The sequence below is a fragment of the Balaenoptera acutorostrata genome, chromosome 15 (assembly GCF_949987535.1).
Source record: "Balaenoptera acutorostrata chromosome 15, mBalAcu1.1, whole genome shotgun sequence".
NCBI classification, from domain to species: domain Eukaryota; kingdom Metazoa; phylum Chordata; class Mammalia; order Artiodactyla; family Balaenopteridae; genus Balaenoptera; species Balaenoptera acutorostrata.
In genome coordinates, this window is record NC_080078.1 from 7,172,600 (window position 1) to 7,200,540 (window position 27,941).

A 27,941-nucleotide genomic window follows, 5' to 3' on the forward strand; every position below is an offset into this window, starting at 1 on the left:
GCGTGGCGTTGGCAGCTCCCGCAACTCGAGGCCGTCCAATGCCGGGCCAATCAGAGTGAGGAGGTGGAGGAGACTAGCCAATCAGCGTGCAGGACAGGCGAAGCAGGGGGTTGAGGAGTCTCGCGCGGTTGCCGCCGGCTCCCTAGCTTCTGTCAGGGGAGCCGGGCGTGCGGGGGCGGCTGAGGAGGCGGGAAGGCGGCAGTGGTTGAAGGGGCGATTGCTGACTTGCGGGGAGGAGGTCCGAGGGGTTGAGCAGCCATGGTGATGGCAGCGAAGAAGGGCCCAGGGCCGGGTGGCGGGGTCGGCGGGGGAAAGGCGGAGGCGGAGGCGGCCTCGGAGGTGTGGTGTCGCCGGGTGCGGGAGCTGGGAGGCTGCAGCCAGGCCGGGAACCGCCACTGCTTCGAGTGCGCCCAGCGCGGGGTCACCTACGTGGATATCACCGTGGGCAGCTTCGTCTGCACCACCTGCTCCGGCCTCCTGTGAGTGGACCGGCGCGGGGGGAGGACCGGGAAGGAGCGGCGGAGAGTTGGCGTTGAGGACAGCGGGGACCCGGGGCGAAGGGACAGAGCCGAGGTCGGGGGCGGCGGGGAGGCCTGGGACGCGCCGGATGTGCCGAGAGGGTCGTCTGCTGCAGAGGTGTCACGGGGAAGGCGAAGGGTCGGGGGCGACAAGAAACGATTGGAGTCGCGATGCAGGGGAAAGGAAAGACAGCGTGAGAACTGGAGAAACTCCCTAAAGGAGGCGAGGCGATCCGAAAGTGGGGAGAATTGAAGGAAACTGGGGTCGGGTGGGGGTTAGAGATTTAAGGGGCCAGAGAATGATAGACACCTTGAAAGGGAACTTCATGTAGGTGGAGGGCAAATAGGAAAGAGGCAGAGCAAGCTAGACTCAACATGAAGGGGTACCTTTCTTCCTTCTGGCTTGTGCCCATCCTGGATTGTGAGACGGAGAAACCAATTTAAAATAGGTAAGTTAACCCAGGTTGACAGCGCAACGATAATGGCAGGTAGAGAGCCACGTTCCAGTGCTCAGGAACAGATCCTAATCTTGCAGGGCTTTAGAATGCTACCCAGAGGGAGATTTCTTACAATTCTAAGAGATGAATGCTGATGGGTTGCCCTGTTAGAGAACTTAACTTTTCCAGAGGTTTGGGGATCTGGATGAGCCATCCTTAAGTGTAATAATTTACACCTTTAAGCTCTGTGTTGCCATGGCTTGCTCCTGGTAGTAACATCTGGCGACTCCTTCTAGATTTGGGGGGAGGCGGGTTGTTGAATAATCTGCAGTGCTACCTTGGCACTGGCACTGAATTTGGTCATGGCTGAGCTAATTTAGAGCCACAGATTTCTAGCCCAGATTTCTGGTTATACAGTAAGGTTCTTTTTTCCCCCTTAGGGAATTATCTGGTTAGATGCATGACTAACATTTGATACCAAGCCTGCATGTCTATCTTTATAAGTTTATCAGGGGCTTTATTTTGACTTTTTTAGTATTAATACATTAGTTTGGTTGGTTTCATTTTTAACTAGGAGCGCTTTCCTTGTTTCTTCTTACATCTTTAGGAGCTGAGGAGGGAGTGGTATTGTTCTTGCGTGACAGATGGGAGAACAGAAGCAAAGAGAGCTTTAGTAACTTATCCAGTGCCAGATGGGGGTTGCTGTTTTCAGCATTTGTTGTTCCATATTAGGTATGATCATGGCAGACCAGAAATGAGGGTCCAGGTCTCCTCATGCAGTTTAGGATTATTTCTCTATTCCATTCTTACTTCCTTAGCCAAACTTCTATGTTTTAATCAACCTTACTTGTGTGTTGTGAGGATAGACTTGACTTTGGTCTAAGTAAAAGCCTTGTGGCTCTTGGGATAGTGGTTTAGAACACAAACAGTAATGTGTCAGAAGTTGAGATAGAGGCTCAAAGGAAGTCAAAGGATAGAGACTCGAGACTGGGACAAGTACTTTGAGGAGAATAGGAGCAAAGTTTAGGAATATTTATAGTGCAGAGTACAAAGAGAGCAGATTCCTGAAGATCCTGTTATGAAAAGGCAAATCTGATTACAGAGTCTGGAGAGAAGTCAGAGGAAGCAGGGGGATAACACTGATGGCATATCAGAGTCTAGGTCCCAGGAAGAAAATGTCCGGAAACAGTGTTAACTCATTCCCCTAGTTAGCTGCCAAGGCATGAAAGCTAAAACGCTGAATAAATGGAAAGTGCTGACATCATTATCATTATTTTATAGATCTTGGTTTAAAGTATCCCATAGACAACACTTCCCTTCTATAATGAATATTCTTCAATCAGGACAGAAGGAGGGCCAAGGGATCTGGCTCACATTAAAAACCTGGTTTCTTTTGCTGGACAAGTTAACTCCTTAAACATCAGTGCACAATTTGCAGAACTTTACCACTTCCCCCTGTGGTCATTATTGTTGAGCTCACTGGTGAAAAGTCAAACACCTCTGATCTGGACAGACAGTGGGTGGGGCTGACGATGGCCTAAGGTTGCTTAATAGAGAAGTACCTCAAGAGGCCTGTCTCTGTGGCGCATGTACTTCCAACTAGGGGCTTAGCTCCTCAGGAGCTCAAGTTCCTATAGGACCAAGTGGTGGGAGTCTACCAGCCTCCCCCTTTTTTTTTAGTTTCAAAAGATTCTCGAAAGGACATTTTTGCTTAGTATTTTGGTAAAGCATTATGAGAATCACTCGGAGTGATTCTCGAGGTGGTAGACTTTAGGGAATGCATTTTGGTGGTTGGGAAATCAGAAGCTAGGCCAACCGTTTGTTAGCAGGAAGTGAGGGTAGAGTGAAGGGTCAAGAAGCTGGACCAATAAATGAAGCTGAACTGAAGGCATGTTGAGATTATAAAGAGACAAATGTCAGAAGAAACTCTACAAGAAAGCTGTAGTTGCCCTGGCTGTGACCGTCTGCCTGGGTTCTGGTGGTTTGGTACTTCTCCTTTGCTAATTGGAGTCGTAATAGCATGGAGTAGGGCAAAGCATGTAAAGCTTTAAAAGGGGTCTTCACGAAGTATTACCAGTGTCCTTTGATGTACCTTGGGAAGGGCTGGGAGCTGGCAGGTGGGCCATAGGCAGAATGTGAGGCGGGGCGTGCTTACTGCTGGCTGCAGAGTGAGGAGGGGGCACACAGCCCAGCAGGCAATGGAGAGGCGTGGCTCTACGGTGACCCATACACCAGTCAGCGTCTTAAATCCACATGGTTGATTGCCCACAGATTTGGATTTTGTGGTGCTAGCGAAAATCGTAGTAGTAGGCCAATATCTTGCATCAGTCAACAGTCAACAAATGTTTGTTGAGTGTCTTTGAAGCCCCAGACACCGTTTTAGGCACTGGAGATGTGGTAATGAACAAAACTGACAAAGTCCAATCTTTGTGTAGCTTGCATCCTAGGGGAGGCCTTGGACTCTAAATAAATCATGAAATATATAATTGCAGATAGTGATGAGTGCTATGAAGTAAACTAAAGTTCAGCATGGGCTAGAGAGTGATGAGAGCTCGTATTCAGCTATGATGATGAAAAGAGAAGAAATATTCTTTCTTAAAATAAAGAGGATATTGAAGGGGAGGAAATTGAAGTATCATACTTCACACCATAGCCAGAGAAAGGAGACAGAGGCTTGGCTTTCTTTTGAAAGCCAGTTTTCTGTTGAGTGTGTTACAAATATGTCGACCACTTAGGAGACTGGAGTGTTCTGGGGCAGTGAGCAGAATTGCCAGGGTTCCCACCTGGCTGGATTGACTGATAATAACAAAGTTGACTGTTCCAGCCAAAGTTGAATTTCCCAAGATCTGAAGAAAAATTGAGATTTTAATAGTGGTGGGGGGGGTATGGCTGTGCCTTTAGCTCTGCGTGTGCGAGCTCATTCTTGCTGTCTTTTTCAATGAGAATTTTTTTCTCAGCTCGAGCACAAACCCACAGTGTTGGTGTGAGGGCCTGAGAGAGAGGCTGCTAATTTCTGCCGTTTCTAAATTTACATACATGCTGCCACAGTGGTAGGTCCCAAATTTGACCTAGTTTTATTCATTTGGTTTTCTTCCAATACCTAATTTCCTTAACCTGGATAGAGATCCTTTTACTCTCCGCAATCTATTCATGCGCTTGTCTGTTCAGTTATACTTCTAACTCTTCGACTAGAAGACGAATCTGCCATTTGAAGCTAGGGCGGGTAAAAATTGCCACTGAAAAGGACTTCTTTCCAAAGCAGTGCCTCAGTGTTCCTTCTTGTTCTGGTTTGCTTGGATGCCTCAATGGATAAACCACTTTTCTTTAAAAAGGAAATAGATGGCGAGGCCTGAGATCTCATTGGCATCCGGGCTAGGCACTATCTTTGACACCCAGTTTTTCAGCCAAGTACGTGACATGCTCCCCTGACCTGTCTGTTTGAGTCTATCCTTTAATCCTTCATCTTTCAGGTCTCAGTAGTGGCTATTTGTCTTTTCTACTTCTTTACAACTTTACTCTGACAGTGGGATTAAGTCAGGATTGAGGTGGACGGAGCCCTGGACTGGATGTCAAGAGATGTGCTTGACAGCTCTTTATTTGTGACAAGTTGCTACCCTCCTGGTGCCTTAGTTTCCCTGTCTGGCTCGCTAGTAGCTGTTCCTAACCGAAACGCTTTTATCTCCATGGAAGGAAAGGTATAGTATGTTGTTCAATAATTCAGTACTTTTCCATCTGTCTGGGCTGGAGAGGTAGATGTATGCCTTGCCCTTATTTTAGTCCTGTCCCTCCATCCCCTCGCACCTCACCTTTCTTTTTTAAAAAAATTATTTTATTTTTGGCTGCGTTGGGTCTTTGTTGCTGCGTGTGGGCTTTCTGTAGTTGCGGCGAGAGGGGGCTACTCTTCGTTGCGGCACGCAAGCTTCTTGTTATGGAGCACGGGCTCTAGGCGCATGGGCTTCAGTAGTTGAGGCACGAGGGCTCAGTAGTTGTGGCTCGTGGGCTCTAGAGCACAGGCTCAGTAGTTGTGGCACATGGGCTTAGTTGCTCCATGGCATGTGGGATCTTCCCGGACCAGGGATCAAACCTGTCTCCCCTGCATTGGCAGGCGGATTCTTAACCACTGTGCTACCAGGGAAGTCCGCACCTCTCCTTTCATATTCACTTCTGCCAGGCAGAGATGGACAGAGTCTCTAAAATTACAGATTTAGGCATTTTATTGTATAGGGCCCTCGGACAACTTGAAAAGCTCCTAAGAAAATAATAAATTACCAAAGGGGTGAGAAGAAAGGGGGCAAAATGTGAGAGGATTGAGATTGAGCCTGAAGAGGAAGGTAGCTGGTAGTATAAGGATTCCACGTGTCTCTACATGAGGGCAGCTGTTTATTATTGTCACTGAGGAAGAACTTCAGGAAATGGGTCGAAGCAGGGGACTTTCAGTTAGGAAGGAATTCCCTAAAATTAGTGAACTTGACCCTGGAGCAGGGTAATGGGGAGCCTTCCTAAGAGGGACTCTTCTTGGTAATGTTTGGGTCCAAGATAAGTGCTAACCTGGTTTAGCTGAACCCTGCTCAGAGGCAGAGGAATGGAATCCCAGGGGCAAAGAAACACAATCTAGGGTGTATGAATTTGAACACAAATATTCAGAGGTCAGGAATGCCCGAGTCCAAATCTGGCACAAGTGAAGGAACTTGGGTGCTGGGTGGAACTGTTTTTTTCCACTGTTGACCTGGCAGAACCCTTCTTATCTGAGCAGCTGAGCAGGTTTGAGGCTTCTATGAAGCAAGATAGAAGCAAAACATGGGCCAGTTTGAAGGTGATGACCACAGAGAAACAAAAGATGTGGTATTTGCAGAAATAGTAGTATGCTTAATAGAAGGAAAGGGAGGGGAGCGAGGCAAAGAGAGGGAGGATTGGGCAGACTTTAGGATCTCTGCAAGTCGCTTCACTTGCCAAGTAATTCAGAGTGCTTCAGAGAGTGAGTCAGAGTACTTCAAGTGCCATTTAGGTGCCCTGTGAAAAAGAAACTGAAGTAGAAAAAGACATTATGACTGGGCTGAAGGCTTGAGCCCTAGTAATGTACTTGCCTTCAACTAGAAAAACTTGCCCTATTCTGGGCAAATACCTTTATCTCTATTTCCCCAGCTCCTCCTGGTTAGAAATAATAGAATAGATTTGCTGTGATAAGCAAAGAGCAGTGCCTCCTTCGAGCTCTCACTTCTTCTTGTTTTGGGGAGAACCTGAGAGTTATGTTGGGGAGACTGGCTGCAAGTTGGAGAGTTGGGTCTGTTTAATTCCAGGCCAGTGATTCCCATCTGGCCCAGTGCATGACCCTGCTTTGTACCCAGTAACACACAACACTCCTAGACCATTTGATTTCAGCTCCTGGAAGGAGAGAGGCTCTCATTTCTAAATTGCTTCTCTCGGCCAGCAGTGGCCTCTCTATGATTCAGAGACAAACGCTCTGACTCATAGGCCGTGTAACTAGGCCCTCTTCCTGGGCTGCAGTGTTGCCTTGTAGACTCTCTCTGCCCCCAAACCGTGGCTCTGGTTATACATGATCCAGTCTACAGACATCAAGGTCAGAGCAGTGCTTTTTGTACTGTGCTATGGAAACATCCTGTTCCACCAGATTCATTTGGCCCAAAGCACCTAAATCACTTCTTTTCTCTGCCTTTCCTTTATCCTATCTCCACCCCGCCTCAAAACCCCTCCAGTCCAAGCTCAGACAGAGGAAGTTCTTTTGCTCTAAGCATCCCCTCTAGACTGATGAGTGGGTCAAGTTCCCCGCCCCCCCCTCCCAAGGAAGCACACCTCCCTGTTTACACTTTGCTAACAGTTCCTGGTTGTCCTGTCAGGAAGTGCCAATGACCTTTCTGTGATAGGCTTAGAATCTGTTTTTCTAGTGTAAACATAATACATTTTACTTTTCCCATGACCATTTCTCTTCGCTCACTGCCGCATCCTGGTGCCACGTCCTCCCCCATCTGACTGTGTGCGCCTGCTGCATTGCGAAGCACCCTCTCCGGGCTCCTTGGCTCCTTCTTGGAAGCAAGTGATCGAGGACTAAGTCCTATAATTTTTGCATCCCCCACAGTGCCAACCACAATGCCTTGTGTTTTATTTAGCAAAGTAAATATTTGTCAGCGGGAGGTGATAGGGCGGCCCGGGATCATAGGAACAGAGGGGTCTGCTCTGGCTAGACCTCGGAAAGGCCTGGCATTCCCAGGGGGAAGGGCGCAGTGGTTAAGGCGAGAAAGGGCAAGGGAAAGAGTAGCAAAGTGGGATGTCTGGACTGCGGGATGTCTGGACTTCAGGAACAAAACAGAACCAAGCCACAGGTAAGAGAGGCTTTAGGAGAGAAAACTGGAATCTCTGAAATGCAATCAGAAGAGAGTCTTCAGGTCAAATCAGGTTTAAGAGCTATGGTTTGACACCGAGTTACAAAGCCTGGCTTTTGGTTTTCCCGGCTCTCATCTTTCCTCAGGGCGTCCGTCCTCTTTGATATTGCTTATCTTTTAAAGGGGTATTTTGAGACCCATCCAAGTCTAGTAGCAGGATTGCTGAAAACGCCCCCAGTTGTAGCCTCCAGTGTCCTTCCTGTCCTTGGTTAGAATCCCATAATCGGTAACTTGTCCAAAAGAGCAGCTGCCCTTCACTGTTTACCTTGTACTCTGTCTTCTGTCCGTTCTCCCCGCCCAGGCTGCCTTCACTTATGCTAACCCACGCACTGCCGTTCTGCCAGGCTCGCCCGGGCACCTGTATTCAGCGTGTGCACCTGTTAAGCCTGGATGTGTGCTTTCTCCACCTTTCCCTAAGATTTCCATCTGGTAAATTTTGTTCGCTTTCCTGAGGGCGTCAGCCATGACCGTATTCTAGAGTTACTTTTATTTTCACGTCTTGCTTTGCCCATTTTTTCCAGGGGAGTGAAAACCAGAAGAGGCCTTATCAGTTGAGACTGTCTTTCTTGCGTGTGCCCGTGGTCTTTCACTCCCGGCCCCAGGGTCTAATTTATTTGTTTTGGTTCAGCCAGTTGTGTTTTCATGGGATGAGGGCCGTAGGTTCAGACTAGAGTAAAACTGAAGGTAAGGAAAGGGGAACCTCTGAAAGCCCGCCTGGCTTGGCCCTAGGCTCCCATTAGAGCACTCTGGAGGGCAGCTGAGTGGGGGCGAGGAAGCCTTCTCAGCTGTAATCTCCACAGGGCATCTGTGGGCAGAGCTGGACTCCCAGGGAGTTAACAGAACACACAGAGCTGGCACAAAAGCATCCCTACAGGGTATATGTTCCTGAATCATGCCCGTCTCATACTCATGATTGACTTCCTCCTGCTTCTTTGAAAGATCTAGAAGTGAGAGAAAGTCTGGAATACTTCTTTTCCCAGAGATCACTTCCTAAAAAGAGGAGCCCGCTCCATCCCTCCACCACACCGCCCTCCTGTGTAGTCAAGAGGAGGAGCTGCCAGCCTAGGGACTCTTGTCTCCAGATCTTATCCGTGTTGGTATTATCTGGGATAGTCACGGGCCTTCATCTTTGCTTTCCCTCATGCGTGAGGGATTTGTGTCTCCATGGGCTCTGGGACCCTGAGGATGTGCTATAGGTCTCAAACAATGATGAGGCAGGAAACGGGAAGTGGCCCCATGCCAGAGTTCCCAGAAGTACCCCCTCAGCCTGAACACTCAGCTGCTGTGGTCTGAGCCGAGGTAGAGGAGGCTTCTGGATGGGCAGGCTCTACCTTCCTCTCCAGAATGACTGGAGTTCCCTGTCTCTCATGAGAAGCCTCCAGAACATTCTTGCTTCCCTTCTTTCCTTGAATTAGGAAGTAGCTTTAGTCAGAGAGTTTCATGTACGTGTGGTTTTATCCTTTCCCCCTCCCTCTCCTTCCATAAACAGACCTGCAGTGCTAGTGGCATTCTACTTCTCTTTTTTTCTATTTCTCTCCCACAGAAGAGGCCTGAACCCCCCTCATCGTGTCAAGTCCATCTCCATGACAACTTTCACTGAGCCTGAAGTAGTGTTCCTGCAATCCCGCGGAAACGAGGTGAGCCACCCCAGACGGAAGGGTTCCAGGCTGCAATTGCCCTGTCTGTCGGCGGAGCTTTGCTTCAAGAGTATAGAAAAGCCCTACAGTTTTCTTTTTTGTTCGAGTTTCCCTTATTTTTTAGTATGTAAGGTATCTTAACTTATGTCCAGGTGTACATTTACGGAATCTTAGTTATAAAATTTGGGGTTGGTCCAGGCCCCTTGTTGGAAGAATCAGGGGAAGGAGCAAACTCTCTGTCGGGGGTGGCCCCTGGGCACTCGAGGGGGGAAGTGCTCCACAGTGATGAGCGTTCAGGGTGGACTGGGCCGGGCCCTCTGGGCAAGAGCCCCTGGAGCCAGCTCTGCTGACTGGAGCCTCGGCAACCGGGTCTAAGCCGTGTCATTTACTTGAAAGTGAGTTAAACCCCTTCTCCAGCTAAATCTGCTGGTGGGAAGATGCCAGCCTTGGTGTCAGCAGTACCTCTAGCTTATGGGTGACGGACTTACTTGGAGGGTGCGAACAAGGGCCTGTAGGGGGTGTTCTGGAAGCCACAGTTCTGAAAATTGCTCCTGACCCCACCCCCATCCAAATTTAGTCCCCCTTAGTTCTCATGGCCCTCTGTTTTCTTTCACAAGATGTGTCACAGTGTGTCATTATAAATGTATTTTTATTTATCTAAGGCATGACCTCCCCGTTAGATGATCCACTTTGCAAGGACAGGCATCATGTCTGTTTTGTAGGTGCACCCAGGTCCTCACATCGTGTCCATGCGCGATAAATGTCTATTGATGAATGAGCTGGAAATGGTATGACTCCCATTTCACGCTTTCTGCCCCATTTCCTCTGTCACCTGACTTCATTCCTTTAGGTTTGCAGGAAGATTTGGCTGGGTCTTTTCGATGCTCGGACATCTTTAATACCAGATTCCAGGGATCCTCAGAAGGTGAAGGAGTTTCTCCAGGAAAAATATGAGAAGAAGAGATGGTAAGGAGGAGGAAGGAGATTGCTCTGGAGACGTGTGTCCAAGACACACTTCATCGTACCGTCCAGTTTCCAGAGCTGAACTGGGGCTTCTCTCAAAGGCTAGACGAGGTTTGAGTCTGTTCCCCTCAGATTCAGTTAGGGCCGAATTCTGACTTCAAAATAATAAAGGTACAGGAAAGAACAACTTGCTCTTGGTCACTAACCTTGCAGATTTGATGTCCCCTCTTTTGGGGAGGCAGTAGACTGGTTGGAGGGGAGAGCTAGGGCCCCCACTAGGGAGTTTGGGTTCATTTTTATAGCTCAGCTGATCTCATTTATGGAGAGAGGTGGCTCGGAGCACATGTCCTCTAGCTTCATGCTTTTAACCCGTGATTCATATGTCCCCTGTTTTCCTGCTGAGGAAACAGCATCTCTGTCCTCTCTTGCCTTTTCTCTCCCCAGGTGTCACTTCCTATTGTTCGATTTCTGGGGCGGGGGAGGGTGTGCACGGTTGGGGGTAACTCTGGGGTGGAGAAGAGAATTCAGGGAGCAAGGAGACTGGTGTGGATAAAACAGAATTTTGGAGTCCCTTCGGTGGGGTGGGGGGTGTCCTCGGGATAAAGACGATACGTCCGGAGTAGAGACCACATCCACTGGAGTGGAAGGGGATTTGATCAGAAGGCGCAGCAGCCGGCAGGATAGATCGTGAGCGCTTAGAAGCTGAGGTGGCAGAGAAGGAGGAACCTGAAGACACTCCCAGGAGATAAAAGGGGGCCCTTGAGTAGGAAGTTGGAAAATAGGATCACCTGTTGCTCAGCATGATTGCAGGTGTTATTACTTGAAACCCAGATGGTTTGATGTGTCAGAAAGAGGAGGGAGAGATGAGGGGAAGACCGGCACAAGCCAGAGCCAACTGAACATCCCTGCAGGAAAAAAATGAGCATCTGACAGTAAAGGGGAAGCTCAAGTTAGCCAGAACTTTGCTAAGTTGCTAAATTCCCTTTAGTTCAAAAAAGAGAATCAGTAGGGAAAGTGAGAAAGGACTTTGACTGCTGTAACCTGTGTTTTCTCAAGCACCTAAGCTGAGCAAGGTCCAAGATTTCACCCCTCTCCTCTTAGCCTAACTATTCTTTCTCCAAGGTATGTCCCCCCAGACCAAGTCAAAGGGCCCACTTATACCAAAGGCGGCGCCTCCACCCCCGTCCAGGGCTCCATTCCAGAAGGGAAGCCGCCGCGGGCACTTCTGGGGGATCCTGTGCCGTCTCTCTCGGCTGCTGCCTCCACCTCCAGCCAGGTAACTCTCAGATGTGCCCTGCAACTTATTTTGGGATTTGGGAGACAGGGCTATCGGTTTCCTAAATCCAGTCCCCTGAACTTAGCAGATGACGGTCCAAGAGGTGTGAGCAGGTTCTCAGCCCTGCTGTTCCCATGTCTTTCATCTCTCACCTTGGATCTGTATGTTTTGGAAGAAAGACCCCAACAGGAAGTGGTATTTAGGGAAGTCAGAGTATCAACTTCAAACGTGACCATTCCTCCAAGGAAAAACAGGGGCCAGGACACTGCTTCAGGCGCCTGGGAAAGATGAGGAGGGGCTGTTGGGCGACCTCCCTGTGTATCTCAGGGTTGCCTTGACTAACGTGCTCTAGAATATGTGGTTCCGGGAGCTGCTGCACTGAGAGGACAGAGGAAGTAGGGCTGAGAAGGGCTCAGGCACCTTCTGCCCGGGAACCCTCTCGGTTGAGGGTAGTTTCTGCCTCTCTTCTCTCTCCACTTGCCTATCTGGGGGCAGCCCGGGGAGCCATGCAGGGGCCTGGGTCATGGCTGGGATTCCGAGTGCTATATGTACTGCCTTCTCCTCCAAGTCTGTCAGTCAGTCTCAGCCCCGGACGTCCCAGCCCCGGAGCTCTCAGCCACCTCCCCCCTCCTCGGTCAAGAAAGCCAGTACTGACCTGCTGGCCGACATCGGCGGAGACCCCTTTGCTGCTCCCCAGGTGGCACCAGCTTTTGCTGCATTCCCAGCCTTTGGGGGTAAGTGGGACTTGGGAAGAGAACCTTCCTACAACATACGTCCCCATCACACAAGGAATTCACTCGGCCCTAGCTCTCTGCACAGGAATGAACGTGATGGTAATTCTGAAGTATCACGGCTGGGAGGGTGGGGGTCAGATGAGTACAGCCGGGATTACAGCCAGGATTAGTTTTGGGAGTTTGACCAGAAAGCATGGCAGTTGGGGGCTCCCAGCCCTCCCTCTTAGAGCACTGGAAAGAGCCTTTTTCTTAGTTTCTCTCTCTGCTAAAATGGGGCAAGGGGATTGTCACAGGTTCCACTTCCCCTGCCCTCTTCCCAAAGGTCAGCAGTAGCCAGTAGAGGGTGGAACAAAGTGATTATCTAGTTTCCCTTTTTCCTTTTTAAAGCCCTTCCCCCCAGCAAAATCTTTTTCCATGATCCCTCCCAAACTAGGCCCTGACAAAAATGTTAATGCCTCAAGGAGTAAGGATAAAAAATGGGGAGTGAACTTGGAGGCCTCTGAGATGCCCTTTCCCCCTGCATGTGTCTGGCTCTCTGCCTCAGGCTCCTGCCAACTCCCTCTGAGGACCCTGCAGGAAGGCAGATGTCCCATTGAGCGGCCCTTGGCCTTCAGAACTAGTCCGCGTGATAGGGATTACATATACATCATATATAAACATAACCTTTATATTCTCTCCACCTATAGGCCAGACGCCTTCCCATGGGGGCTTTGCCAACTTCGATGCCTTTGGCAGTAGCCCTGGCTCTTCTGCATTTGGAAGCATGCCTCCAGCCGGCCAAGCCCCGTTCCAGGCCCAGCCAGCACCCCCAGGTAAGCTCCGCCCCTCTGGCTTCCTTGCTTGCAACTGTGGCCCACTGTCCACATCCATACGTCACGCTGCATTCACATCCGCACCCACCCAAAGTACCGCACAAAGAGGAGAAGCTCCAGGAAAGGAGGAGAGGAGTCTGATGAGGGTCTTGTCAGGAAGAAGGGGCTCTGTTCTCTTTCTTCATGTAAGGAAATGGCTAAAACTGCACCAGGACTTGTGCAGGCTGTGCCCTAGGAGGTCGCTGACTGGGAAGTAATGGAGACCCGAGTCCTAGAAAACATGAGAAGGGATGTGACCTTTCCCCGAGAGGGCCCCCAGGGCAAGGGCTGGGTCAGCGTCCTCGGTGGTCTCCAGAAGTCCTCAGGCATCCCTCTTAGAGCAGAAGCCTGCCAACTCTGCGTCGTGTTGTTCTGTGGGATGGAAGGAGAGTCTGAAGGCCCCTAAAGCACTCGGTCCCTCCTGAAGCTCCCAGACATCCATCAGGCTTCAGAGCTTTCGGGCCGCCTCCTTCCTTTGGACATCCTGCACACAGGAGGGCAGCCGGAGCGCTGTGAGGACAGATGTCTGGGGACGGCCAGTGACTGACACTCTCTCTCTCCTCCCCACCTACCTGCCCTTTCCCTGCCCCACCCTCACTGCCAGCCAGTCGGATGCTACCTGGAAGTCACAGCTTCGGTAAGTTATCCCTCCCACTGCACAGCCGACCCGAGGCAGAAGCCTCTGTCTCAGGTCCTCTGACCCTAGAGTTTTGAGGTCTGGAAGGAACCCCTCAAATTTAGCCTTTAACAAAGGAGGCAGTTAGCAGTTTCCCTAGTCATGCAGCCCACAGCCCAGCAGAGCCCAGCCCACAGCGCAGACTTCCTGACTCTCTGCTCTGCCCACAGCGCCCCCGCCTCCCACTGTTGCTCTTGTCTTTAATTTTTTGCATGGAACAAGAAGAGACATTTTATATTGACGGAAGTTAAAATTCACAACAGAGTTCTCACATCGTGGAGTTAAAGTAACTGACAGAGTAGCCTTGAAATCCATAAAGCAAAAACTATTAGACAGAAAGAAAATCTGATAAACCAACAGATGGAGACTATAATTGATTCTCTCACAAGATTCATAGGTGGAGTAGATAGACAAGGAGGGAAGAGAGTTGACCATTTGAGGAACACTTTAACAAGTTTGACCTAAGAAGTATAAGTAGAACTTTGTAATAAAAATACAGAATATAGGGCTTCCCTGGTGGCGCAGTGGTTGAGAATCTGCCTGCTAATGCAGGAAACACGGGTTCGAGCCCTGGTCTGGGAAGATCCCACATGCCGCGGAGCAACTAGGCCCGTGAGCCACAACTACTGAGCCTGCGCGTCTGGAGCCTGTGCTCCGCAACAAGAGAGGCCACAATAGTGAGAGGCCCGCGCACCGCGATGAAGAGTGGCCCCCACTTGCCACAACTGGAGAAAGCCATAGCACAAAAACGAAGACCCAACATAGCAATCAATCAGTCAATAAAGAAATCTTAAAAAAAAAAAAAAAAAAAAAAAAAAAAAAAAAAAAATACAGAATATATATTATTTTCAAACATATAACCCTTTTATAATTTGACCATGTACTGGGAAACAAAATCTCCATAAATTCTAACAAGGAGAAATTGCATAGGTCATGTTATTCTATATGGTAAAAGATGTCCTAAAAAATGTCCCCACACAACGTTTCATGTCCTTAAAGGCATGAAGCAGATAAGGAGAAGATACTTACTTACAACATGGAAAACAGACAAAAAGCTAATAACCATAATGTGCCTTTTTAAACTCCTATTAATAAGAAAGACTAGAATAATTGACAAGGGATAGAAGCAGATAATACCCAGAAAAGACAAGAAAATGTCCTCAACCTAACTAATCAGGGAAAACACAAATTAGAAAAAGATAGTAATTTCGCACATTATATTCACAAAATTTTTAAAGATTAATAATGGCCAGTATTGTGTGGGGAAATAGGCCCTTTTGTATCCTGTTGGCAAACGTGTATACTGGTACCCGAATATTCAATTTAGCAAGAGGGAACTATTCCCAGGAATGGGATCTGGAAAGGAAACAGCCTATTACAAGGTGGTTATAAATTGGTTGGTTCAGAGATGCATTCCTAGCGCAACTGATTAGTTTAAAGAGAGTGCTTAAAGTGCCAGGCTTTAAAGGAGAGAAGGGAGGCGTCAGCCCTGGAGCCATCCCAGGCTGAACCCGGGATGGACCGTTTGTCCAGTGTCTGCTCATCTCGAGAAGCAGACAGCCCACGGCCGGACCCAGAGCCCACCAGCGCTGACGGTGCTTGGGGAACACCCCCGTATCGTCTCCATGAGGAAAGAAAGATCTCTGTTTTGCAGCTGAGGAAACTGGCTCAGCTTGGCCACAATCAAATGTGTGATCAGTGGCAGATCCCGTTCATTCCCAGCCACACCATGACCACGAGGGTGTTTCTGTGAGTGTGACCTGAGGAACCACTGGGGAGGAAGTAGGAAGATTTGGGTGAGAGGTGGATGTCTCTTCTGACAAGGCTGGTTGTATTGTCATATATCTGAGGGGGAGTATGGAGAAGGGGGGGTTTCTAAAAGTGCACTTTCCCCTGAAACTGTTAGAAGGCAAGTCTACTAACCCAGCCGTGGGGAGTGAGGCTCTGGCAGTGGACAGGAAGCAAAGGAGCACAGGCATTGGGAGCGTCGGCCTCCTTTCCGAGGACGCGCGCTCCGTGCAGGGAGCCCAGCCGCCCGAGCCAGGGCCGGCTCTGCCCTCTAGTGCCGGCCAGGAGGCACGCAGCACTCTCTCCCCAGCCTCGGCGGAGAGCCTGGTCCTCACTGAGGGGCGCACCCTGACCCAAGGGCCCAGAGCAAGACCGAGGAGTCGGACCCCAGTAAGGACGGGGAGCTGTGTCCGCTGGGAAAGTCCACGTACCTCGAGTCCGTCGGGCAAAGCAAAGGCCTGGGGTCTGAGAAGCCGAAGATCCACCACTGCCCTGGTGGCTTCCCAGCCTTCCTCACAGCCTGTGGGTGGGAGAGGACTGAAGACCAGGGCTCGCAGTGGCTACAGCCTAGCACTGTCCCTCAGGAAAGCCCAGGGGTTGGGGAGGGAGAGGGGCTGAGGAGAGCACTGTCACCTGAGTGCTGGCTCTCAAGAAGCAGCCCATCCCTGGAACCTCGCAGGCAGGCCCTGGGCACTCGGCTTCTACTCAGTTCCCTGTTGTTGAATATTTAGGATGTTCCAGTCTTTTTCTGTTAAACAGCGCTGCAGTTAATAACGCTGCTTCGGTACATTGCAAAGTTATATCTGTAAGGAAATTCTTGGCAGTGGAATTGGTCTAGCGGGGACCCAGTTGATACAGAAATAAACAAAAATACATCACTGTAAATATGTCAAGTGCTAGGAAGGAAAAGAACAAGGTGCTAGGAGAGGAAAACCAGGATCAAACACTGGGGTCAGGAAGGCCCATGGAAGACATGGTTCTGTTAAGCCTGCAGGGTGAGTAGGAGTTAGCAGGCCAAGGCCATGGGCAAGGCCGCTTGTTCAAGGCAGCGTGGAAAGGCCAGAGCTGAGGGCTGTGGGTCGGGCCCTTTCCACTCATGCTTACCATCTGAGCCAGCCATCCTGTGTTTCCTTTGAGACCTTGTCTTGCTTCTCTGACCCTGGAAGTAGTATCTTACATCATAGGTATGATAATACCTCACATTTGTGTTATGCTTTATAGATTTCAAAACACTTTATCTCAGAGGGCCTTTACAGCCACCCTACAGGGGGCGGGGCTGGGGAGCAAGAACAAAAGTGGGCTCCGGAGAGTGAGTGAGATGGTTTGCTGACGTCACAGCGGTAGCAGGTGGCAGAGCCACAACTGGAATCCAGTTCTTCTCCCTCTGCCTGTTCAGCTGTTCATTCAGCAAACCCTTCTGGAGCACCGTCAGGAGGCGGGTGCTATGTAAAGCGTGTTTTCCTTCAGTAACAAAGAGTCTTCCAGCACTCAGAAGAATCAAGCTTTTCCCCATTTGTAGCCTCATTTTACCCTCACTGTAGCCCAGAGTAGTTGGCAGGACCCCACACTACAAATGAGACTTAGACACTCAGATAAAGAGGCTTTCTTAAAATGACAGGGCCTCAGGCCTCTTCCTGTGAGACCAGGTTGCTGATTGGACCCTAACCCTAACTCGCCCCAGGGCTGTCCTGTAAACTTCCCCTGTGAGGCTCTTCCTTGTTGACTATGAAGACCAGGGAGGGCAGGAGAGCCCTGCTGTCGGCCCTGCCCCGTGGGCAGTGCGTCCCAGCCCTGATCTGAGGTCGTGGTGTCAGCGGGCTCCCGAGAGGGGAGCAGGCGGCTCGATGGGAGTGGGAAGGGTGCTGGCGAGGCCGGAGATTTATGCTCAGCACCTCCAGTGCCATCTCCGCGTTCCCCGAGTCACCCAAGTGTCCCTGAGCCTTTCTGCCCTTCACAGCTCCTCCCCCACCCCTCTACCTGCCCCTTCATATGATTTATTCATAAATGGAAATGCTGGTTTAGGCAAAAGACAGACATTTCCATCTCTTAAGGAAAAAATGGGAAGTGTAAGCCAAACTAGAGCAGGAGGGACGGTGACCTGGACGAGGAGGAAGAACTGCTTTTCTCTCTGCGGTGGCGGTTTTGAGCGCTAGGGAGATTGAGAAGGGCTGAGTCTCACGTTGCCTAGAATTCTCGGTGGGAGACAAACCCTCCTGAACTGGGCGATCCGATCCGGGGGAAGAACGGGCTGCCTCAGAGGACCCCGTTGGTGCCATCCCTCCCCTCCCCCTCCACTGCACCCCTGCCTCCATCTCTCCTCCTGCCCTTTCCGTCCTGTCTCATGCCAGCACCCCCTGTTTTACTTCCTGTGCCTGCCCAGGGAGCAGCCAGGGGACTCCATTTGCTGCCTCTCCTCTGGCACCTGCCAGTCAGCCCAACAGCCTTGCAGATATGGGCAGCCTCCTGGGACCCGGGGCATCAGCTGGAGGCATCCCTAGCAGGTAGGTCCAGATGTTGGGGAGCTTGCCATCGGGCAGGAGAGCCGGCCAAGAAAGCCTGGCCTTGCTTATACCAGCCCACTTGGCTCCTCCCGTCCGGCAGGACAGAGTTTGCCATCTCCTAGTCCCTTGCCCAGCTTACCTCCTTGGTGCTAGATGATGTGCATGCCGACTTTTCTCCCCGTATCACAGCATCTTCGGGATGGCCAGCCAGGTCCCCACGCTCCCGTCGGCCACCACTGGCGGAGGTGGCAGCACAGGGCTCTCCTTTGGAGGTGAGTCTTGCGTGTAGAGACCCAGGGAGGGGATCTAAGGCCAAGAGGAAATTGGGGACTCTGGAGGGAGGGGGGAGTGGGGAGAGACGCACACCAGGATTTAGAGGAATGCTCAGTTATCACGATATTAACCAAATGAGAAAAAAATAACCAGCTCTTCATCTCCCCTCTACCCCATTCCACCCTGAGCAGCCTTCAACCCTTTCACCACACCTGCTGCTCACGCCCAGCTGCCTTCCACCAACCCTTTCCAGCCCAATGGCTTGGCCACAGGTAAGCCTCCCAGACTGTCCCCTGGCCCTGACTCTCCCTCGAGTCACCAGCCCAGGCCAGACCGGTTTAATTTCCAGTCCACCTAGTGGGCAAAAACTAGAGGTCCCCAAGTCACCGAATCAGAATTTTGGAGTTAGAAAAAACAGGCTGCCACTTCCCTGAGCCAGTTCCGAAGGGTTAATGCTGACTGGTGGTGGTGGTGATTCTTTTTTCTCCAACCCTCAGTTTCCCTCTGGGAGCCCAGCCTCCTTCCCTTCTGTGTCCCACCTGAAACCATGGCCCTGTTCCCTGCCCTCCTCAGCTGGAGTCCTGTGGTGTCCTGCCCCTCCCCAGCCGCTGCCTCTGCTTTTCTCTCTGCAAACTCACACTCATGCCCCCTTTGTTTTTTTTTTGTTGTTGTTGTTTTGTTTTGTTTTTTGTTTTTTGGTTGTTCTCTAAAACCTTCAGGCCGGGAAGAGAGAGTACTATTCGCTACCAAGCTGACCCACGTGGCAGGCCCAACGCTTAAGGCTTTACATCCGTTATTTAATTTTCACAGCAGTCCGAGGAGATAGGCATGGTTCCCGTTTTAGAGATGAGAGAACTGAGGCAGAGAGGGCTGGTAATTTGCTTTGATTTATGCAGTTTAAGAGGTGGCAGAAAGCTGACCCCATGATCATAACTACCCTGCTGTCCAAGCCACAGGCCACAGGCCGGAGAGGGCAGGGTTGGCAGGACGCTTGGATGCTGAAGGGTTTCGTGCTCATTTCGGGTACTTCCACTGGGTACCTCTGGGTAGCGAAAAACTATATCCCATTTCTGTGTCTTGGAGGAATTTAGGAAGAACTGTTCTCCAGCCTACCTTCCAGAACCTCACCTACCTCATGTCCCTCCCTCCCTCCACAGGGCCAGGCTTTGGGATGAGCGGTGCTGGGCCTGGCTTCCCCCAGACAGTGCCACCCACCGGGGCTTTTTCCAGCCCCTTCCCCCCACCGCTCTTCCCCCCACCGACCTCAGTGACTCAGCAGCAGAATGGTAAGGGATTCAGACCGCGCCCTCCCTTCTTACCCCATTCCCACCCCCAGGGACTCTGCTCTGTGTGTGTGTGTGTGTGTGTGTGTGTGTGTGAGTGAATATTAGAAATATGTATTAGGGAGCCAGACATCTGAGCTAGTTCCCTTTTGGACCAGCAGGGGGAGAGCAGGGAAGCAACAGACCTGCCTGTGTCCTCTGACTGTTCCACTGGTTTCTTCCCGACTTTGGGGAGGCCCCCGCTGGCTGCCCACCTTGGGATGTAACTGGGCCTGCCCTGCAGGGAGGCGGGCGAGCTGGGCAGCACCAGCCCCGAGGGGCAGGGCTCCCGTCAGCTGAGTTTTTGCTGTTCCTGCCAGGCTCTTCCTTCGGAGACCAGGGATCCGCCAAGCTGGGGCAGAGGCCACTGAGCCAGCCAGCTGGGATCTCCACCAACCCCTTCATGGTGAGTGGCCGGTGCAGGGCCCGGGCCTGGTGTGGGTGTGGCCTTTCACTCTGGGGGTTGGGACAGAATCCTTCCAGGAGAAGAGGGCAATGTGGGGCAGAACCACGCCCCTTCCTCGTGAAACTGCCTTGGCCCAGCCAGGGATGAGTGGGCTAGTTAAGGGGCCTCTGCGCTCCCCGCCCCTCCGCTTGCCTCCCAGCTCCCTCATTTTCCCTCTTCCCTCAGCACAGTAATTTTGAGGGAGAAAGGAATCCTGAGCTGCATTTCTTCTGTGGCCTCCAGCTTTTCCTCCCTAATCTAACAATTTGTGGTGATTGTTTCTTTCCAGACTGGATCCTCATCAAGCCCGTTTGCCTGCAACCCTCCGAACACCAACCCATTCTTGTAGCACTGTGTCCGGGGGGCTGCTCTCTGGGGCCCCTCTACTCCCCGGGGCCCCTCTACTCCCCGGAGCTCCGATGACCACTTGTCTGTTGCCTTTTTGCGGGTCTGAGACCAGATGGGTCTTGTTTCGCAGGGTAGGGGTCTGGGGATGGTGGAGGTGCTAATGCTTTGCTTGGGGCTTGCAGATAAAAGGGCAGCTTCCCGGGTCAGCCACCCTGAGGCTTCCTCCTTCCTCCTCCAGCCCCGACCCAGGCAGGGGGCCCGGGAGGTGAGCTGGCAGAGCCTGGCCTAGAGGAGCCTTGGTGTTTTATTTTTCAAATTACTAATTATGATGACAAGAGTCCTCCTCTCCTGCCCCCAGCGCTCCCTTCGCTCCGAACCCTGTGGGCAGAGGAAGCTGGGGCACAGGCTGAGCTGTGCTCCTTGTGGGAACAACTCCCCAGTGCCCCGCTGTCCAACACTGATCTCCTCAGGGGCGGAAGCGCAGTGGGGAAAGCAGGGCGGAGGTGGGGATGAGGCGTGCATGGTGTTGCCGTGGGATGGTGATCAGACAGGACGAGGAGGCCCTGGGGGGCCAGAGTGCCCTTGGTGCCCTGTCTTGGGACGGCACCCCTTTCTCCATGTTTTTGCTTCCCCAGCTCCCTCAGGATGAATAGTTTTACCTACATACTTATACATGCCCAACTTCCGTCAAGCACTTTAGTTAGCTGTGGTGTCATGTTTGGATACCAGTGTTTTATATTTATACATAGAGAATTTTCTAACATAGCCTATTATATATATATCTATATATATGCATACACACACGTATCCAGATGCAGCCATTCTTCCTCTCCCAGACAGCTCTTTCACACGGGGAATGGGATGAATCCCTATCTGTGCCTCGCAAAGCCGGCGCTCCAGGGGATGGTGGGGAAGGAGGCACACGTCTCGACCACCCTGAGCCTGGGCTTTTCCAGAGAAAGGCTTTGTGCAATTGGCTTTTTTTTTTTCCTTTCTTTTTTCCACGTGCCTCCCCAGCTCTTCCCCCCGGCCCCAGATCTCTGCACCAAAGCTGTTGCAGGCAATGTTGGAAAAGAACTGCATTTGAAAGAAAAAAATGGCTCTCGTGGTCTTGCTTTGGGCCAGCTTGAGGGGCCTCATGTCAGTCAACGTGACTGCTTGGGTCGGTGCCCATGCTGCTGTTCGCCAAGGACAGAGCCAGTCCCTGTCTGAACTGGAGTCCAGTCTTAGCAGTGGAGGGAGCGGGGGAGGGGGTGCAGAGGAGGAGCCGGCGTGGGGGTCGGGCAGGGCCTAGTCAGTCCGGCTCTCCCAGGTCAGCTGCCTCCTCAGCCCCTCGCCAGACCCTTGCCGCCTGGGGATGTTGTGTCAACAGTGTCTAGGCTGTGTGTGTGGTAACAAGACAGCCGGCTTGGGTTAGACACCTCACCTGGGGGAGGAGAGGCCCCGGACTCAGCCCTGCTGTGAGCGCTCTCCCTTTCCTACCGCTGCCTGGGAACTCTGGCCCTTCAGTTGTCCCTTCTTGGGATTTCTGAGTCTTTCCACCCAATGACCTTTAACAACCTGACAGCAAGGAGAGGCGGGGACAGTCTTATCACTGATTTACTTTGAGGATTTTTCTGTAAATACCTTCAGCTGCTGCTCTTTGCCCAGCCAGGCGTGGCCTCCCCACCTTCCCAGGGCTCAGTCCCCATCCTGTCTTGTGTCTGTGTTCCCGTTCTCCAGCCTCTACCCTCCTTCCATCTCCTGGTGGCGCTCCCAGGGTGGACCACCATCTTTTTCTTCCCTGGGTATTCTCCTCTGTCACCCTTGATTATCTCTCTGTCTCTTCCCCATTCTCTGCTCAGAGCCAGGGATGGGAGGGAAACTGGAATCTTCTGGTGGAGAAGGAGGGGGAGGAGGAGCGTTCTTTTTCCCCAGCTCCCCGGCGCCTCCTTTCCTAACCAAGAACACTGAGGTTTGGAGGTGAGATTGAAAGGACCAGGAGCTGCAGTGCTTCTTACTGTTTGAGTCACACTGCCGCTGTTTCCCAGGGATCTCCTTAACTGCGCAGTGCCTGGGCGCAGGACCTCCCTGCAGTCCCCGCTCCACGCTTCCCAGACACTCTGTCTGACATGGACCCCCACCAGCTCACTGGCCAGGGCAGGATGACCAGTCAGAGAAGTTACGACGGGTCAGCGTCCAACTCCAGGGCAGAAAAATCAAAAGAGTTTGCAGGGTGTAGGCCGAGACCGGGACTGCAGCTGCCTGTCTCGGTGTGGAACAGCCTAGTGCTGCCTCCACCCGGCGCCGTCTCTCCAGGCAGGCAGCAAAGATGGAAGAGTCCCTGGCCTCAGGAAATGTCTAAATGACTGCGCTGTGTTCCCCCGCCCCATCGCCCAGGGCCTCCCTGCAGGCCCTACCTGGTGGTTACAAATCTGGACCCACACCATGGGGCTGGAAGGACTCACCCAGACTGCCACCAGGCTTCTGACCGAGTGCTTATGTCCCCCTGGTCAATGCTGTGGCAGTGCTCTGCAGGCGACAGTCCTCTGGCTTGACCCTGGCCTTCAGCAGGTCACCGGCGGCTGCCTCTGCAGGTGAGGAAACAGGAGCCAGTGCCCAGGACCTTTGTCAAGCTCTCCAATGGAGGAAGGGGGTGGCGCTGTCCCTGGATCCCCCTCCGGAGGAGTGAGAACCTGGACGGAGGAGAGAGGGGCACACGGGAGGAGCCTGGCCCTAGTGCCCCAGCCTCCTCCCTGGGGGCTCCCTTTTGGTAACAAGAATCTTCCATAGGCACTTAGAATGTGGAGAGCCCATCCCACTGCTGCCCTGCGCCTGGCAGCGGGATGCACAGGTGGACCCCCTCAGGTTGGGGGAGGTGTTCTCACCCAACAGAGCTGAAGTTCTGTTACTTCCTGTCCCGGGGGAGCAACACGAGTTACCAGGGCAACAGGCTCAAATCAATCTTGTCTGGGTAGAGCCAAGGGCAATGTTGTTGCCAGGGCAACTGATTAAGTCAGTCGTTTGGCTCCAGGCTTTTCCTGGTACCCAGCAGGCTAAATCACCTGGCATTGATTACAACCCACTCGACCACGTTTGCTTGCCCAGGGCCCAGGTGCTCCGATCCCTGCTGCTTCCTGCTTTATCTTTACCCAGCACTTAGCGGTTCAATGACACAAGGCAGTCTGGAGCTGGTCTCTGTGACAGCGGCTGTGATTTCACAAGGACTGGGGCGCTCCAAGGTGGACTGGTTGGTGGGGAGTGGGAAGGAGCAGATATGAAGAGACCCTCCCGTGGGTAGCTTCAAATCAAACCTGGGGAGTAAGGCTGCAGGCAGGAGCACAGCAGGTACGTGGCCCCCATGGGTGCCCTGCTCCTCAAGGCAGCACCAAAACTAGGAAGGGGAAAGGCCTGCAGATGTGTTTTGTGTCCCTGCCACTTCTCCATGGCGCATGTGTCGAGGCCACACTGGAGGCTATGACCTTGAATATACTTATGGTGTCCACTTCAGGATCTCTCACATACCTGCCTCTCCCTGGCCAACACCCATCAACGGTGGAGGCTGCCGCTGGCCCGCTTGCACCACCTGAGCTGCTGCCACCTCTCTGGCACCTTGGAGAGGCTTTGGCTGACCTGGGTGGGGCGGGGGGTGAGGGCACCTGGAGCAGAACCTGGGCACTGCTGCCTGCTGGCCAGATGCCCATCCTCATGATGCCAGGTGGTGCCCTGCATCACACTTTCAGCATGACCCTTAAAGGGTGTTCAAGAATCTGAGCCTTCCTGCACACTGCACTGTTGGCTTCTCCAGTATTCCAGCTCATAGACCAACCCCTTCCTCCCACGCCTGGGAAGTGGAGGAGCCGGGGTGGGAAGCCCAGCTCTCCCTACTCAGGCTTTCCTGGCCCTTGGACTAGCCGGAGAAAAAGAACCAGGTGGCCTTGCTTTAGTACTCCTGGTACAGCTCCTAACTCACCTGAAGGCACTCCTCCTCAAATACCGTCTTTAATAGGGGCCACAGTTGCCCTCTCCCAAACCCTCAGCTCCCCCACTATAGGCATCCTACTTGCCATGACAGTGAAATCATAAGGTCCTCTAAGGCCCCCCACCCATGTGTCAACTACCGGTTTGTCTCGCAGAGTGTGCACTGACCGGCGCCATCGCCCCCAACGTGAGTCGGTGGTCCTTGGAAGGATCAGAAGTGGGGTGTAAAAATGTCTGAATCCCAACCCCATTTCAAGCCTCCCGGGATGCAAAGGGTACCTCCACCAGTGCCGAGAGTCTGCACTTCTGTGATCAGAGCCTTCAGCTGGGCAGCGTTATTTTTGAACAGAGGTGGTGAGGAGGGGCTGAGGGCAATGGTGCAGCAAGAAGGCAGTGCCCCTGAGAGATGGTCTCTCCCTCCACTGGCTCTCCTTCAGTGCCACTTGACTGGAACCCTGGTGGGTATGGTCTGTGCACAGGGACCGATCCAGAAGTTAACTTACCCCAAGACACCTCCTATGGCCCCAACCCCGCAGAGAAACTGAACCTCCAGCTCCTCCAAGATCAGCATAGCCCAGTGCTCCGTAGCCCTGGCTCCTGGGATTACTTGGGAAGGCAGAGAACAGAGCCATTCCTGGGTGGGAAGAGGGGACACCATTCCGAGTGGGGAGCGGCGGAAGCCGGAAGGGGGTGCCGCTGTAAGGGTGGCCCGGCTCAGCGGCCCGCTCACCTCCAGGGCTGCAGACGCCGCCAGCGCGATCACCACAGACGTGGCTCCACGCACACTCGCCTCACCTCGCCGCTTTCTCGGCCGGCCGGCCGGCAGCTCAGACCAGTAGAGACGCCGCCCCACCCCCGCCCCTGCAAAAGCCCAGTCCCGGGACACGGGGTGGGGTGAGGCGGAGGCCGCCTCTCCTGGATTTCCCCACTCACATTCCACTCGCACCGCCCGGCGTCCGGCTCCGGGGCGCGCGAGGGTTAACCTTGCGGGGGTGGGGACTTTGGCGCGATCCGCGCTGGGAGAGAGGGGAGAGGACAGGAGACGAGGCGACAGGAGGCGCAGGGGTCAAGCCTCAGAGTCTGTCGGAGCCTCGGGTGTCTCAGGCCACCGGGCAGCCACTGGGGCACACGCTAAGGACCCCCTGCCCCAAACTTCAAGTCGGGAGCGGGGGGAGAGACGCTGGGCATCAAGACGGGTGGTCGCCTGTCAGGATGCCGCCCCCCTCCCCGGGGACCGCTACGTCTACCCCACCTCTGCCGTCCCAGCCCCTGCTCCGGACACTTTACTGCTTTGGGTCCGGGATGAAGCCCGGAGACCCCACGACGACCCCGGAGTTCGAGTCAGCCGACGTGGCCCTGGGTCCGCCGCTGCCCTGGGCCTGCCCGGCTGACGTGCGGCTCTGCGGCCACCTGCGGAAGCAGAAGTCCCAGCGCCGCCGCTTCTTTGTGCTCCGCGCCTTTCCGCAGCGCCTCGAGTGTTACGAGAGCGAGAAGAAGTTCCGCGCCGGCCGAGCGCCGCCCAAGTTCAGCGTGAGCCTGGAGGGCGCGTGCACCATCAGTAAGCGCGTGGACGCGCGTCAGCGACACCTGATCGTCCTCTACACGCGCGACCGCAGCCTGGGCGTGGCAGCGGCCAGCGAGGCGGAGCAGCAGGCGTGGTACAGCGCCCTGCTCCAGGCGCGCGCCGCCGCCGCCGGTGAGGCCCGAGCCCCGGGCTGCCTGAGACTGAGCTGGCGGGGGTGGGGGGAGGGGCGGGGGGCCGGGGGCGCGGGGGGAGGTGGATGATCGTGGATTTGGTTTATCCGTAGTCTGTCCCTTCCCCAGGTCTCCGAAATCAAGTCCAAACGTGAAGGGTTTACACGTTTTCAGTCCCCGGGCCACAGTGACTCCAGCATGCCGGCCAGGGAGCCCCTGTGACCAGACCATTGTCTCTCCAGGTCCCGACTCCCACGAGGACCCCGGGGCCTGGATCCTCGCTCCGTTTCAGGACGTCTGGCCCGTGACACTGCGGCCCAAGGGGCTGGGGCGGGCACGAGGCCTGGGCAGCGGCGGCTACTGCCTATGCCTGGGTTCCGGGGTACTGAGCCTGCTGCGGAAGCCCGGGGGCAGAAGCTCCGGGGCCTCTCGGGCATCTCCGCCGCCGGCCCTGCGCTTGTCCCTGCTCAGCGTGCGCCGCTGTGGCCATGCCGACGCTTTCTTCTTCCTGGAGCTTGGCCGCTCAGCACCCACGGGTCCCGGGGAGCTGTGGCTACAGGCGCCCGATGCCGTCGTGGCCCAAAGCATTCACGAGACTGTCCTGGCCGCCATGAAGCGAATCGGGGACAGTGGTGCCGGTGGCAGGGCTGAGCCACTGCCAAGAAAGCCCCCGACGAGCGCCTCCACACCCTCTGTCCCCCAGTCTTATGAGACCCCAGCCTCTGCGGCCCAATCAAGCGGCCTGTACCGTCGGGGGCGCCTGAGTGAGAGAAGCGAGCAAGCAACCCTCAAGACCCTGGCCAGGCTGGGGGCGGCAGCCTCACACCCCGAGGGGTTGGAGCGGGGCGGGGTCTACATAACCAAGGGAGCCGGGAGTGACTACGAGCCCATGGGGGGCGGCCAAGCCAGCGGCTACGTGGTGATGGCGCCCCCGGGCCTTCCTGCCTCCGCCAAAGCCGCTTCCCGCCAGCCGCTCCAGGATGGAGGGGTCACTGAATATGTGTCCATGAGCCTCTGTGCACCACGGTCCTTTTCCTCGAGCTTCTTGCCTCTTCCCTACCGGCCTGGGGCCGGGGAGCCTGGACCCGGGCTCCAAGGCCCTCGCCTCGGCGTGGGAGACGACTGGGGACCGGCAGGGGCTCAGCGCTGCTTGCAGCCACCGTCAGAGTTAGCTGGGGAGTACGTGTGCACGGCCGCCGACTACATAGGAATGGGCACTGACATCCCCGAGCCCCCGGACGGCGGCCTCAACTACATCGACCTGGACCTGGTCCCTCCCCTGGAGGTGCGAGGCGACGCCCCCGGGGCCAGGCACCGCCCACACAGCTACGCACACATCGAGTTCCAGAACCTCGGGCAGGCCCCGGTGAGGAGACCCCCGTGGCCCCTGGGTATAGCTGATGGATGGACAGACAGATGGGGGTGGAGGAAGAAAAAAAAAGGGCAAAGTTAAGAATGCCTTCCCGCCCACCCCCCTGAACCCCACAAACCCCTTCCGCCCGATGGAGAGGCTCTACAGCCCAGATGTCCCCTAGGACGTGTGACCAGCAGAAGCGCTGAGCTGCCCCTTAGGATGGGCTGCCCACTCCGCCCCTTCCAACTGTGGCGCCTGGGAAGTCTTCGGGAGGAGGTTCCCCAAGAAGTTGGATTCTTTTAAGGGAGAAAATTCTAGAACTCTTCCCCTCCTTAAGACAAAACAAAACCCCTACAAATTTCTGGACCTTCTCAGCCAAAGCCCTGAGCCTCTGTTTCCCCGCAGAGTTCCTGCAGCATCGCTCCAGAGTCTCAAGTCAGCCTTGGCCCCCCACCCTGCCTCCAATGATGACGACGATGAAGACAGAGATCTGCCCCTCCCCCCACACACACACACCTGCTGTGCTTGCCTGGTGTCGGCTTAACTCCTGGGACCCCAGAGCAAGAAGGATGAGAGCAACAGGTATCTTAACACTAGTGCCCTCCCAAAGTGATGACACCCCCTACTCCCTACTTTACCTCTCCCAACACCGGCTATGTGCTCACACAATTCTCCTTCTCCCCGGCCTGGCAGAACTGATGCAGTCCTTGCTTCTAATACACTTAATCTAGTCTAGGAGACTATACTGTACACCCCACCCCCATT

At 53.7% G+C, this 27,941-nt stretch overlaps 2 protein-coding genes and 2 long non-coding RNA genes across 9 annotated transcripts; 2 read left to right on the forward strand and 2 right to left on the reverse strand.

Moving 5' to 3' along the window:
• The first annotated feature begins 115 nt into the window (after positions 1 to 115).
• On the forward strand, positions 116 to 21,258 carry AGFG2 (ArfGAP with FG repeats 2). Of its 2 annotated transcripts, none has more exons than XM_028167560.2 (13): positions 116 to 479; positions 8,897 to 8,990; positions 9,841 to 9,956; positions 11,076 to 11,229; positions 11,798 to 11,963; positions 12,650 to 12,775; positions 13,419 to 13,451; positions 17,659 to 17,779; positions 17,969 to 18,051; positions 18,244 to 18,324; positions 19,210 to 19,338; positions 19,695 to 19,780; positions 20,109 to 21,258. In XM_028167560.2, the coding sequence occupies exons 1-13, from the start codon at positions 259 to 261 to the stop codon at positions 20,166 to 20,168; spliced, it is 1,470 nt and encodes a 489-aa protein (XP_028023361.1). In that variant the 5' UTR covers positions 116 to 258; the 3' UTR covers positions 20,169 to 21,258. The 2 variants fall into 2 exon arrangements, with proteins under 2 accessions (XP_028023361.1, XP_057385041.1); XM_057529058.1 differs by lacking the exon at positions 116 to 479 and adding an exon at positions 542 to 967.
• On the reverse strand, positions 9,461 to 11,234 carry LOC103003713 (uncharacterized). Its single transcript, XR_451376.2, has 3 exons — positions 11,115 to 11,234; positions 10,742 to 10,858; positions 9,461 to 9,927 (listed from the first exon to the last, which is right to left on the reverse strand). It is a non-coding gene; the product is annotated as an uncharacterized LOC103003713 (long non-coding RNA).
• On the reverse strand, positions 11,257 to 25,495 carry LOC103003900 (uncharacterized). Of its 5 annotated transcripts, none has more exons than XR_009005394.1 (5): positions 22,615 to 24,440; positions 17,919 to 18,111; positions 15,710 to 16,437; positions 11,885 to 13,186; positions 11,257 to 11,388 (listed from the first exon to the last, which is right to left on the reverse strand). It is a non-coding gene; the product is annotated as an uncharacterized LOC103003900 (long non-coding RNA). The 5 variants fall into 5 exon arrangements; XR_009005393.1 differs by lacking the exon at positions 11,257 to 11,388 and adding an exon at positions 11,413 to 11,507; XR_009005391.1 differs by lacking the exon at positions 11,257 to 11,388 and adding an exon at positions 25,380 to 25,495 and having other exon boundaries at positions 12,769 to 13,186; positions 22,615 to 24,596.
• Positions 25,340 to 27,939, forward strand: LOC103005013 (insulin receptor substrate 1-like). Its single transcript, XM_057529057.1, has 3 exons — positions 25,340 to 25,823; positions 26,065 to 27,188; positions 27,582 to 27,939. The coding sequence occupies exons 1-3, from the start codon at positions 25,340 to 25,342 to the stop codon at positions 27,642 to 27,644; spliced, it is 1,671 nt and encodes a 556-aa protein (XP_057385040.1). The 3' UTR covers positions 27,645 to 27,939.
• Positions 27,940 to 27,941: the final 2 nt, after the last annotated feature.

Coding starts and splice junctions, on each gene's coding strand:
- AGFG2 (XM_028167560.2), top strand. CDS start 259: ATGGTGATGGCAGCGAAGAAGGGCCCAGGGCCGGGTGGCGGGGTCGGC. Junction 12,776..13,418: donor GGCCCAGCCAGCACCCCCAG/GTAAGCTCCGCC, acceptor CCTCACTGCCAG/CCAGTCGGATGCTACCTGGA. Junction 18,052..18,243: donor CACAGGGCTCTCCTTTGGAG/GTGAGTCTTGCG, acceptor CACCCTGAGCAG/CCTTCAACCCTTTCACCACA.
- LOC103005013 (XM_057529057.1), top strand. CDS start 25,340: ATGCCGCCCCCCTCCCCGGGGACCGCTACGTCTACCCCACCTCTGCCG. Junction 25,824..26,064: donor GGCGCGCGCCGCCGCCGCCG/GTGAGGCCCGAG, acceptor TTGTCTCTCCAG/GTCCCGACTCCCACGAGGAC. Junction 27,189..27,581: donor AGAACCTCGGGCAGGCCCCG/GTGAGGAGACCC, acceptor GTTTCCCCGCAG/AGTTCCTGCAGCATCGCTCC.